At 39.7% G+C, this 13584-nt stretch overlaps 1 protein-coding gene across 3 annotated transcripts in view; it reads right to left on the bottom strand.

Annotated features, from left to right (window-relative positions):
- The window catches only part of grik2 (glutamate receptor, ionotropic, kainate 2), a 301017-nt gene that overhangs the window by 66695 nt on the left and 220738 nt on the right, over positions 1 to 13584 (bottom strand). For all 3 annotated transcript variants that reach the window (XM_073486919.1, XM_073486920.1, XM_073486921.1), the window contains exons 12-13: positions 10403 to 10521; positions 3220 to 3437 (exon numbers count right to left, since the gene is read on the bottom strand). In XM_073486919.1, coding sequence (XP_073343020.1) covers positions 3220 to 3437; positions 10403 to 10521 — 337 coding nt within the window. The remainder of the gene's footprint in view (positions 1 to 3219; positions 3438 to 10402; positions 10522 to 13584) is intronic.

The following is a 13584-nucleotide window of genomic DNA, read 5'->3' as shown; positions in this document are numbered from 1 at the left end:
AGGGTGTCTGCATTTGGGTCACATGCTCTACCAACTGAGCTACTGGGAAGCATTCGGGATAGATATTTCAATCAGAACAGAACAATCTTCATTAACTTATTTCATGTGCTTAAACACACACATATTATCCATTTCAGAATAATATACGTATAGTATATTCTCGAATTATAACTATTGATGCATTAATGTGTTCATAACTTTAGGGCTGCAGCGGGTAAAGGATGAACTCATTTTAATAACTGTATATACTGCTGGGTGGCTTAACCTATAATTACATAACCTAGCTACAACTTTAGATTATTGATATAAATAAATAAAGTAATGTACAGTAACCAGTAGGGCTCATGCCAACTAAACCAACTAAAGCTTTAAATAAATATAGTGGGATAAAAGTGTAATATTTGCCACTAATATGTAATGGGGTAGAAGAATATGTTTGAGGTTTAAAGGGTATCTAAGCTGTATATGTTTTTTGTGAGGAAAGTGCAATCTCATGGTGACCCCCTGCAATTGAATTAATGGTCATGTCTACAGTGGAATCTAGGAACACCCCCAGGAGGAGGGGGGGACTGCCAGTGGCTGGGAAACAACTGAGAACCGAAAGGCAGTCGGATGGGAGGGGATAATCCAGGCGGCTGTAACTGTAGAGTGCCATAATGAAAATGGTCATTACTACAGGCTTTCCCCTGACACACGCAAGCTGTCAAAGGGTCAGAACCGGAGCCCTTGTCTTCAGGGGTTCTCCCAAAGGTGCCTCACAGTAATTAATGATTGTATTGTGTCTGTTCAGAACATGGTGGTTTATGTTGGTAATTGTCATTTTTTGCTGGTTTATGCTTTCAACCATTAATGAAGAGGCTGTTACATTTCTTCATCCCAAGTAGTCCATACTAGATGTTCACTGGCTTCTTGTGACATTACTACCCTATACATCCCTATTCCCAGTGCCTTTGGCGATCGGATTACTTATCAGTGATCAAGTAATGATGAATAAACAATAAGAAAATAGAAACTCCTACAAAGTCACACTTTTCTAGACTAGAAAAGACTACTAGACTTTAGGCTGAGACACCGAGACGGACATGCACCGCATCTTCTGCAGAATGAGATGTATGATACAAATTATTCCTAAAGGCAAGGCTGGAATACCAACCGGGATAAGTGGATAAAAGTCTCTGGGCCACAGACACAGGCCTGCAATTCATTTTATGTGAATTGATTTTTGGTACTTAATTGTTCCTTGATTGGTGCAAATTCCATTACTAATTTGTAATTAAATAAACATCATCTCAGGCAGGTTCTGCCTGCCCCGACTTAACACTAAATACAATATGATATAGATATGGCTGTATATCAAAAACTAAAAGGATTTCAATCGAATGCTTGGTACCATTGGATTCAGAACAACTTCATTTCAATAACGTGTGCTAGCTAGAGTGAATCTGCTATTTATCATGTTAAATAAATGCGTGTTTTTAGAAGAATACAATTTTGTAGACCAACTAAAGCATGCTAAATGTGTGAAATCAAAGACGCCACGTCTTGACAGTTTCCACAACAAACTTTGCTTCCACCTCTAACAAAAAAAAAAAAAAAAACTCTTTTTCAAAAACTACATACAAAATATAGCCAGGCCTATATCCACAGCAATGTACTAGGGACAGGGATTTTGAGAACGCTAACATGCAGACAGCAGAAGGGAGGATAATGTTGAACTGAAATAGTCGACCTTATACACACAGTTCACATCCGGTCCACCATAAATGTGGCAAATTGTATGGGCTGCATTTTGAAAGGTTTTGACAAACAACTGAGAAGTTTAACTGCTGACAAAACCCGTAGCTATTGGAATCTGACTCATGATACTGTTACGTAGTTGCCTACCATGCTGTGAATGACTCAGGCCCATCCTACATCAAGGACATGGTCATCACAGCTCATCCAATAAGTTCTGCTTCTTCCAACTGGCCTGCCACTCCCTCACCATGAGGGTGGTTCAGCTACCACTCAACAAAACCACAAATGTTTGCTCTCCTGGCTCCACAATGGTGGAATAAGCTCCCCATTGACATCAGCAAAGCAGAAACTCTACACTTCTGTCTTCTGTTGCAGAATGAAAACTCATCTGTTTGGACTGCACCTTGGCTCATGAAGAATGTACTTGAGGACCACTTTTATAGTTTTAGAGCACACCATGTGAAATACCTCTTTTTTGACTCGCATGTCCTCCGATAGATGTCTGTGTGGGTATTTAGATGATATATGAATGCGCTGATTTGATGCCTTAGTAGTGTCATGTGAGATAATTTACAATGCATTCAATTGGTTTGTGGGTTTCCATGGGCTGCTAAATCCGGTATCGTAAAGGCTGGAAAAGCGGCGTCAGTTAATATAGAAATGCTCCGTTAAAATTGAATAATTCTCAATGATTTATTGGTTATAGGTCCAGGTCTGGATAGGACCCAGACTGCGGCCTGCCTATTAGTGACCTCTGTATTAAAGCATCAGCTAAATAACTGTAATGTAATGTAACACAACATACTCAGGAGGCATAATATGTAATCTAAGTTTGGACTTGGAGAGGTGAATTGTAATGAAAAAGCAAGCCCATGTCACAAACTGGGTGCATGGAATGTGAAAGACCTAGGCTTTTTCAATGAGGGAGATGCAATATGGGAAATATAGGACTCAGTGAGTCCCCCAGCATTATTGAAGTGCAATACTCAACCACAAGTGCTCTTTAAACTAAAAACTAAAAACAAATAATGAAATAAAAACATGAATAAACTTTAGGAACAACAAAAGTTCCTTCAGCACAACCCCCAATGAAGGTTATTTGTTGGATTCGAGTATTGTTCTTACTTAATGTCAGACATACTGTAGTGCTCAATATTTCTGTATTGATTATGTTACATGGAGTTGATAACTCAGTGGGAGCTAACCCTCTTCATTTTCATTTGTAAGAATTTGAGTTTTTCTGTCTTAAAAAAAAGTGTATTTCTCATTGAAAAGGAACATTACCATTTACCAATATTTGCCATGCAGCTTTGACATGTTTAATTTCACTGCAAAAATAACAACCATCTCAAACTCAAGCATAATCCTGGATATACCCATATTTTGTATCTGTCTATCACTGTGTGATACAGAGCAGTAAAACATTACACTAGACACTAGAACAGACTGTTGTCAGTTTAATTATATCTAGCTACAACCAACCTTGAAGAAGGTCATTGTGGAGCCATCCTCCACCACCCCGTATTCTATCTTCGTCTGCTTGGCCAGGTCGTCAGCAGAGTCGATGGGTGACTCCATCCTCTCGACAGTGAGGAAGGCAGCCAGGTTTGCCGTGTAGGAGGAGATGATGATGAGAGTAAAAAACCACCAGATTCCTCCTACAATTCTGGTGGAGAGGGCTTTCGGCATGAGCTCAGATCCTGAACGAGAGGAGCAGAGGAAGGCGTGAGGTCTGGTACAGCACTAGGCCAGAAAGGGGGCAGCACCCAGGCCAAGCTAGGCCTCTGCATCTGCTGCCTGGATCACACACTCAGACACAAACACACAGTGGGCAGAGTGGGCAGCCTCATGGTTGAACTTGATGATTGGTATTTAATACTTAATGGTGATGTAATAATTAATAATTACTGGTGATGTGAATCACACTTCTGTGTGCTCTGGACGGTCTGACGGTGTGTCTTTAGTTTACTGTAATTTTTTCTTCTACTACTAATGTTTCCAACATGATTTCTCTTCAATTTTTAAATATGACAAACAAAGTACCATCAGAAAGTGGCACAGGAAAAATAATTTGCTCCTATTTGCAACATAAGATCTTCTGGAAGCTACATAGAGGACAAGCTATACTGTAGCCATAGATGTATTAAGGAGAACTGGATACTTCCTCCGTAAGTTGCATCGTGGCACGGAAAAGTCACTTCCTGCTGTAAAGAAATTACTTGCATGAATGCATACTGCGCATCCTCTATGAGTAATTCTCAAAGTGAAACGGGTCATTTCGCAGGATTGTGACTTTGAAAAAAAGGTATCCACCAATTTTCAACTAGTTCTTTCATGATGTAAGCGTATGGTAAAAGCTCTTTTTGGGCCAATGTGCATCACTTGGAGTCGTAATTACATGGTTTGGCACTATGTCAAATCTGCTTCAAAGCATCAGGGCTTAATGTAGCTGGGAAGACACGAACATGCTAGCTAGTTGGAAACTAGTTTGAAACTTTTTAATTCTGAAAAGGTTGCTAATCAAAGCACCTTGGTCAACACCTAACCAAACAAACATTTAGAGCAGTATTTGTCCAATTTATGAACCATCTTTTGAGGAGCAAAGTATTGTCACAGGTTGTCGTTTGCCATTTTTGATCGGTTTCCAAGCTTTAAGGGAATGGGACCATATATAATATGAGCTGGCCAGAGTGTAGACACTAAGGGACTGAGTGCTAAAGTAGAGGTGTAGATGCATAAGAGAGCCGTGTGGCTGATATCTGCAAAAAGCCACTTTTTATTGAGACTGTGATGAAGTCTGAAGGTTAACTGTCATTCCTGAAGTATTATGGTTTAGCTTTTGTCAGCAAATACAGTATTTGTTAACCTGAATGAACTTGAAACAGACTCTGAGCTCAAGAAGAGGACCAGAGCTACCAGGGAGAGCCGACCCATTCCACACTCTGGTGAGCGTCACTGCAGAGAAAGGGTTGAAAACTAACTGAGCTCACCAAGGCCTGCATCCTTTTGTTATCCTAGCAAGTGATGCCACTGATTGCAGCAATTTCTATGAAATAAATTGTGTTTGTTCAGAAATTTGGTTGGTTTGACCCAGCCCTCACATTTTCTACATGGAGTTGTATAGCTTAGCACAGCATCAATTAATTCCATTCCATTTTTGTATTTCTTACAGTAGAGTGCACTGAATCTTCAGTTCATGTCTGTTTTTCATCCGAGATTTATGCAAAATGTATGCAGAGGACGACAGAGCATATGTGCGTGGGTAGAGTGGGAGTGAGGCAGGGAGGTTTGTTGTCCGGGTGGAAAAAGGTGGGCCTGGGTTATATCAGGACCATTCTACTCAAGCGGCTTAAGCAATTGAAAGCAGGGATTTTGCACATTCACTCAGAGGGAAAGCTGATAAAGAGTAAGAGAGATAGGAGGTTAAGAACTCTGTGCTCCACTCCCTTTGTGAGAGACTCAATCTGCACTCTCACTTTTCATCAAACTTTCTTTCTTTCTTTCTCACAGTCCCCTGAGTGAGCTGTCTAGTAGAGTGAGCAAGCAGAGAAAGACATGACAGCCAACGGCAGCTCAAGCTACTATTGATACTGCAACGGAGAGGGAATGACAGGCTGGAGGGGGCACATGCTTCCAGGGTTCCTCCCAGGAGTACTTAATGGTTTTGCAAGATTATCTCATTGGTAAAGTTCCCGTTAAGTGATAACAACTAATGACTTGTATACACCATTCTGAATGTGTTTATGGTTCACATGGAGCAATGAGACTACACCTATACCTCTGTTTTAACACCACGATAAAACTTGAATGGAAGATAAATTCTTATTTCATTCAATTTTTGCCTAGAACCCAAAATATGTTGATATTACATTTTTAAACTGACGGGACGAGTGGACATCTGCATTATCATTTACTGTACATTGTTAAGTAACACACAGCTTCTGCTAAACTGCAGCATATTGTTACTACATGTAGTGAGTAAGAAGAAGACTTATATCACTCAAACTACAGTAGTTTGTGTAAATGTTAGTTTTATTATTATTGGATCACAGTACTGCATTCCACACAGTCTGGCAAAATATATTACTATATGATCAATAAACTGTAGGACCTTCTGGCACACTCCTATATTGGTCTGAATTTAATTTGAGGAACCATTCATTTGAAGGACTCATTACTTTGTGTTAAGTAATAACACATTTAAGTGAACAAAAAGTGTGGTTTCCCAAGGATCTGCTGTCTTGACCTCATCTGTTTAACATACACATGCTACCAGTAACTAGGTCATGAATTATGACCGTAATTACTTAAAAATATATAGATTTACATTACGCTTGATGTTTGTCTTTGGTGCTGAAGAGGACTGATTTAAATTCAGCACTTTTGCTTAGAAAGTGGTTCACACCAGTCCATGTCACATCTCCCCAATATTTAAAGTGACCCGTAATCAAATGCTCATCAAAACCTAGCTAAATTCTCCCAATATTGAGTGTTCCAGCACACTGGATGGTCAGTGCTCCCAGTGGACTTGTCCATGTTTGGTCATGTTTCGATTGGTCATTTGCTGCAAACACTGCCAATTCATGTAAACACGCTCAGGGCTAGATGAGAAAAACTTTGGTTGATTTTTTGAGCTGATAACCACCTCTGCGTGACCACTTAGCGTGATTGCCACATAACAAAAACATATCCTGGGTATTTTCCTGTTCAGAACATTCCACAGGTAAACAGGTTCATTGGTGACAGGTGACAGTATCGTGATTGGGTGTGAACGGGGCATCCTCGAAGGGCTCAGTCATTCACAGGCAAGGATGGGCCGAGGTTCACCACTTTGTGAAGCACATGATGGTATAAAGGATATTACTACATGGGCTCTGGATAACTTAAAAAAATTGTAAAATTTTTAGAATTTTGTATCAGTCAGCATAATGAGCTTTTTCTCCCCTCTGTTTCTCCCCATGTGTATTCATTAAGAATCGGGATAGATAGATAGATAGATAGATAGATAGATAGATAGATAGATAGATAGATAGATAGATAGATAGATAGATAGATGACAAAACACTAGGTGTTATGTTATCACTTAAAACAGAAGTTACGGAGTCACATGGTCTCCTAAAAACACATTTCTCTGTTTACCCTTTATTAGCCACAAGCCATCCACACCGTCAGGCATGGTCAACCATGCACAGCCTCCAGCCACCCACTTTGCCCATTCATCAAACCACAACCGAGAACAAAAGTTAAAGTAGCAGGCATGAACACAAACACATATTCATCAGTACTTTTAGCAGTGGATTCTGCTTGTTCTATGTTGGACCAATGACTGGCTATAAGACGCATGTTTTAAAAGTGGAACATGTTACCAGCTCCGAGCTTCTTATCCTGTTCCACCTCAGAAACCAGAACAGAAAATAGGGGTGACCCACCCAGAGGAGTGAGTTCACCCAAACAGAGCCTGGTTGGGGCTGACTGTCATGTACCCAAGGTAACGTCATGACCAAACAGCACATCCCACAGTTTTCTGGGGGGCGGGGCAAGCCGCCTGGCAGGGGAGCCTCTCTACAGTGCAGACCAGCACGGTGCCATGCAGACACTGTGTTCATCCAGTCTAATCCCACAGCTTTCTGGCCCTTAGCCACATCTTCTCAACTGGTCAACCCTGCACATCTCATCTGCTGGCTTTTCAAAGAAACAACACTACTCTGGACAGCAACTAGAAGCTAAAATCCACATTTAATAAATCTAAAACAGTTTATTGTTAGTTACACACGTTTTTATACTCAGTATAGGGGTTTGGGTGTTTTTTTTTTCTTTGGTTGGGGGGGGTTAACTCAAACCAGTCATTGTATTTTGATCACAAATTAATTAAATAATTATCTTTGGAGTCAAATACATAAAAACTTTGAAAAAACTTTGTTGCTAATTCTGGGATATTAGTAAGCATGCAGTATAAGTAAGCATGCAACCAGCCAACTAGGTAATAGTTATCAGCGACTAACTCTTAGGAAAGATTGAGATGCCTTTGGACTTAAAGGGTCACTTCATTAAAAAACACATTTCTCTCTCACCTCATGTGGTATCTAGTCGTGCACAGTCTTGCTTATATTCGTCTAAGTTTCAAGAGCTCTCTCACCGTGATTTCAGCCTCCACCCAAGACAATGTTTTTTGTTTTTTTTAAGTAACCTAAGGAAGCAAATAACAGCCAAATAAGTTGAATTTTATAAGCAACTGGATATTTAGTTGTGAAATCTAAACACTACAAATAGAACATTAATATGAAATATTTCAACATCAAGCAAGTGATTTCAAGTGGTGTTCATGTTTGTAATTTCTAAAACAAAGATAGAAAATTCAAGAGTGAAAAAAATAATGAAACTACACTGATTTTTCTTGAGCTTTCAACCCCATTTCATGGTCTTTCTCCACCAATGGAGTTACTCACTTGTCATCACGTGACTCAAGTATGGAACTATGGTCAAATATTGTTATCATGATGGGTATAACTTACAGTATACACAGCCCAGTCCACAGAATATATTGTTGGCAGTTAATGTTTCTGAAAACCACTTATACATTCAAGTCATAGGACTTAGTTACATAGTGACTTTTTTTTTTTTTTTTTTACAAAACATGTCATATCACATTGACATTAAATGGTTATGGCTGTCATATCAAGAGGTGGAAGAAATGGTGGTGGAGTTAAAGGTGAGAAGGCTGCCAAGCCAGTCACCGTAGTTCAGGACTGCATTTTAACATTTGCTTGAAGCAAGTGTGAAACCACTGGATATTTTAAAGACACCTTGGAATAATTTCCAGCTGTGCTTGTGACGACAAAAACTAATATTTTTGATTGGAAGATGTGAAAATCTCAGGCCATGTTTGGTGGTGACAAAACTGAGTGTTTTGACCTCAGAACATCTCAAGCCGTGGTTTTGGCAACCAAAACAAAACATGATCTTTTCTAACCTAACCAAGTGGTTTTTGTGTCTAAACCTAACCAGACCATGAGCACAGTGGTGTCACAAGATAAAATTGAAAACTGAACCTAAAGAAATGTTAAGTTGCCACATAAAGACGTGATGATTTAAATTGTTAAATCATTGGCAGTGTATGTTTCTGCAAACCGTGGGTCAATACCCGCAGTTTGCAGAAACATACATAGATTTTTAACCTCTGTCAAGGTGGTTTCCTAGAAGCTTGGATGGAAAATGGGTCTCGAACCCGAATAGACCCCTTAAACTTTTGGTGAAGATCTGGATACAGGGGACAATCCAAGCATTTTTAAAATTGCAAAACATTGCAGGTGTTTTTTTTTGACATTTTCACTAATTTCTCAGGGAATAATGCATGGGTCTTGATGACAAAAGTCAGCCGTATTTAGATGGCTGTTATCTATGAGTACAATTTGATGTGGATTGTAATAAAATCCGGATCTAGCAGATTTAAATGTTTTACTTAATATTGGATTTGGCTCGGTTGAATTATATGGGACTGTTGGGCCTTGGCAGGGGTATGTACCATGAGTCACTTTTCAGTCTAAGTTTATGAATCCTTGAAAGTACATCACTTGAAATTACCTCCTGGGAAATTCAAAGAGGAATCAAACTGCATAAATTTAGATAGATATTTTTCAAACTAAAATATTTAAGTGCCATAAATTCAGTGGTATCTAAATTCCATTAAACATTAAATATTCATTAATGGTTGAATTGCACTACATTTTTTTCAATTGATTGTTAGATTCAAATGATTCCAGCTATTTCTTTTTACATTTCCTATATTCTCATACTGTGAGCACCAGAAAAGGAAATTATTTATTATTATTTATTTTCCTCTCCATTGTTCTGGGTGGAAGCAGTAATGTCAGAGACAGATATTCAAAATATAAAACCAAGACTATGTGCATGGACAGATACCACTCGAGATAAGGGAAGTTTTCTTTCATGTCTTGTAATTCAGGTGAACAGACCGTTTAAAGCAGCATCAACTATAGCAGCTAGTGCTTTGTGTGCTCCATTGCATTGTTCAGATGCAAGGACATACAGACATTATTATCATGCTTTCCAGGCCCTAAAATCATCACTACCTAATGTAAATATGTTGCATTGTCAACTGCTTTGGAAGAAATGCTCGTTTAAATATGCAACATATGTCCCATTGTGACATGCATTGTAAAATATACAGGCCACAAACTATTAAAGTGCTAACATTCCACTTTCTGTAAAACTTTTCTCAGTCTAAAGATGCCAACGAGTTGAGAAGATATGGCACTGGTTTGGCAGAAGGAAACAAAACCAAACAGGCAGGGTAAGCTGCTCAGTTCACATTCTCATTCAGTCTCACCCATTTGATCCATCTCAGGTATTCTGGGTGGGTTCACTTACCTGTTCAGATGGCTGTGAATAGGTTGGGAAAGGGAGGGAGGGGAGGAGTTAGGGACTGTAGAGAAGGGGAGCATGCAGGAGCACTGTCTTCATTCATCGATCACATCATTCATATCTCACTGTCCATCCTGCTGGACTCTAGTCTACTAGTGAAGCATCTAGCATCATGCACAGAGGCCCCCATGCATGGTCATGGGCCTGGTCAAAGAGCAAGGTTGACCCCCAGCAAAAAAGTGGGACTTGTGCTAGAAAAAGGGGGGCAGGCAGAGGCGTCTACCTTGCTGCATGAGAGCTCCAACTCCGAACCAGAAACTATTTAGCAGGGTGAAATTGTTTTCCACTACATCCGAGTCAGGGTTGCAAGGGTGGGGGTTATACCACTCGTAGGGACTAAACCTGTGACAGTTAACAGAGAACACACACACATATATATTTATGTTTACTGCAGTTGCATAAAGACATTAGAGAAGATAGTAAAAGAGACCAAGAGTGGTCGTCCTACCTGGGGAGACAGGGGAGAGAAAACAAAGGTTAGTTAGTCATGTTCAAAGATGAATTGCTACAAATCATGCCAATAAATACGCATTGCCTAATCTTCATGTACATACCTCAAACTGCTATGCTGCTATTAATCTGATTAGTAAATTAAGAGTTTATTACATGAATTAGTATGATGTTGATTTGGATGTCTTTATTGAATAATCTATTAGTCAAAAAAAACAAACTAAAAATGATGGCTCATCTCAATCTCTTTCATGTGTTTTTAAATTCTGATAACATACCATACTTGGGAAGTGGGCTAGAATTAACACCACTCATATTCCAAAAGTGACTCCTCGCGTAGGAGTGCTCGTATCAAAGGCAATTCCCTCAGTAATTTAATCGATGGGGTCTGAAAATAACTCCATTGTCAGCGGAGAAAAGAACTAATAATCCTTATAATCTTGGAGGAGCATTAATATTCAGCAGATCAAACGGTTCATTCCCATCATGCCCACGCCGGGCCCGGCACTCCCCCTCACTCAACGCACTCCTCAAGCAGAGATTTCTCATTTATTCATATTAAATAAAAGTGACATTACATTAGTAAAGGTTGATTGGTCTACAATTAAGCATCCTGACCTGATTTGGTTTGTGCTGGAGTGGAGAGGGAACCAGGGCCTTATCTTGACTCGAGCTATTTAACAGACACAAGGGTTTGACTAATCAAATTGCAATGCATAATGCAGACTTGTCTCAGTGTGGGCCTTATACAGTGCTGGAAGTCAAAAATGATAACCTCGAGTAGATTTAACATCTGCGTGGAGGATAATGCAGATGAAACTGCTACTCTGTCGCATGTCAAGATTTTGATCCAGTGTCCTCTGGGTAAAATACAGTAGGACTGGGTTGAATATTGCAAAACACTACTCAATATGAAGATGTATGGCTGTATTGATAAAATGACAGCGTCATAACTGTGCCCTGTCATTGACTAATGGGCTTTGCCATTATAATGTGGTTAGTGGTGGCATTCCTTTTCACCCCTATAACACACAGGAGGATATTGTGTAGTGTAGCTCAAGGACCTCTGAATGTCCCCCTTATTTCTGCTTTAAAAGAATCCTTGGCCTTAAATCAATCTGTCTGCTCACTCAATTTGCTCCAGATTTGCTTGCTTGTCAATTTGCAATGCCAAATTGAGTTCAGCTGAACTGCGACCTTGCTGTGGCGTATGTGACTATGTGACCCAGTCACTTGCGCAGAGGTCTCTGAGTGTGTTTCCTCCAATCATGTTGTGAAAAGCCAATTACCGCTCGCCATGAACATGGATGAGCGTAGTTGTCAGCACCATGCTAGATAATGGGAGTGGCTGACTGGACTGCTGCTGCTGCTGGTTGGGTCAGGGAATGCTAAACCAATGCCGTTTACGGGAGACAACACAGCTTAGCTGCTTGGCCCGTTTGCTGTCATTTTGATCCAATTACACTGCCCTTACATTATCTCAGGTCATCTGTGCTGCAGAGGGAGAAACTTTGAGCAAGGTCAGTGCAGAGATAAGCACAGGCGAAAAACGAAGGAATTCACCAGCAGCGCAGAAACAATGTGAGGCTTTTATCTTTCCACCAGGGCAGGGTCATCCTGCAGAAAACTCCAGTGATGATACGCATGATAACGCCAATGTCAGGGGAGACAAGTCAACAGAGTCCTGGTCCTGTTTCTCTGTCACTGGATGGTAGATTTAATATGTCTGCACATTTTGATCATTGTTGTTATACTGTACATTCTGCATTGTACATTAACAACACCTCCTCATTATGTTAATAGAAAACTTAATTCAGCTGGCATTACGTTTCCCTCAAAATGATTTGCTATTGAAGTTAGTTGTGTAGAAACCTAATTTCTAGAAGACAGGGCTGAATGGTCAGTTTTGTAAACTCTTTTACACTGCGCATAGTTCTGTTTTTTAAATTAAACTTGAAATAGTGATTGTTTTCACTTTAACTTATCTTTCTGAAATAATACTGATTGCACAGTTTTTCTACAGCCATTAACTGTAGAAAAATAACACCAACTGTGAATAGATTGGTTCCCTCACTTTCACTATGGTATTCGGGTGGCCACTGGGCTGGATCTTTTTTGGAATAAATAAAGTTTGAATTACGGCACAAAGGAAGCACGTCTGCCATTATGCAATCAAAACAGGAAGAAGCATTGTTTTCTCCAGTCACTATCCCCAGGTTACAGTGGAACATTTTTTTTGAATGTATATAGCATGTCTTTTTGTCTTTTTAATCAAGTCTCAGTACCCCAATTGTATTTTCAGAATCATCTGCATGGGATTCAAATGGGAATTTCAACCATGAGATGAGGGCTGTGCCTTTAATATGAGCACATACTTAAACAAAGGCTTTTCATTCAAAGACTGAGGACAGACAGATTGCACTTTGATGTAAGGAAAAACTTTGCACACAGAGAAATACTCTAATCTTTCTTACTAATCTTTCACTCTGCTTTTCTCTTATCCTAAGGAAATTCGCTTGTTGTGTAGGATGTAGGGAATTCCCCAAAGTGTAACAAGGTGATAATGCACAGGCTTTAGCAGAGGTGTGATGTACAACAGAGGTCTTGTTTTTTTCAGCTGTTTCATCACCTGCATCAGAAGCATCAGCATTGCTGCTGATGTCATTAGAGAGAACATAAAAGCAATAACAACCAGTAACATTACCAGCTGTAACTGACGATATCAGGCCAGGCGGCAGTGCAACAGAGAAATCATGTGGTTTTAGCTGAGTACCCACGTAGTAATCGGCCTACATATGGCAAAAAGAAGCTGCTCTAACTCTAGCACTGTATACATCAGTCCGAGTCTCTATCAGTCTCTCTCATACATCAGTCAGTCACACAGTACAGCACAAACACAAGCATACAGAGATAAAATGTGTAATGTGTACACACACATATATAAACAGTATATAA

Source organism: Pagrus major, chromosome 18, assembly GCF_040436345.1.
Source record: "Pagrus major chromosome 18, Pma_NU_1.0".
NCBI lineage: Eukaryota > Metazoa > Chordata > Actinopteri > Spariformes > Sparidae > Pagrus > Pagrus major.
Note: the sequence above shows the minus strand (reverse complement) of the source record. Positions and strands in the feature narration are given on the sequence as shown.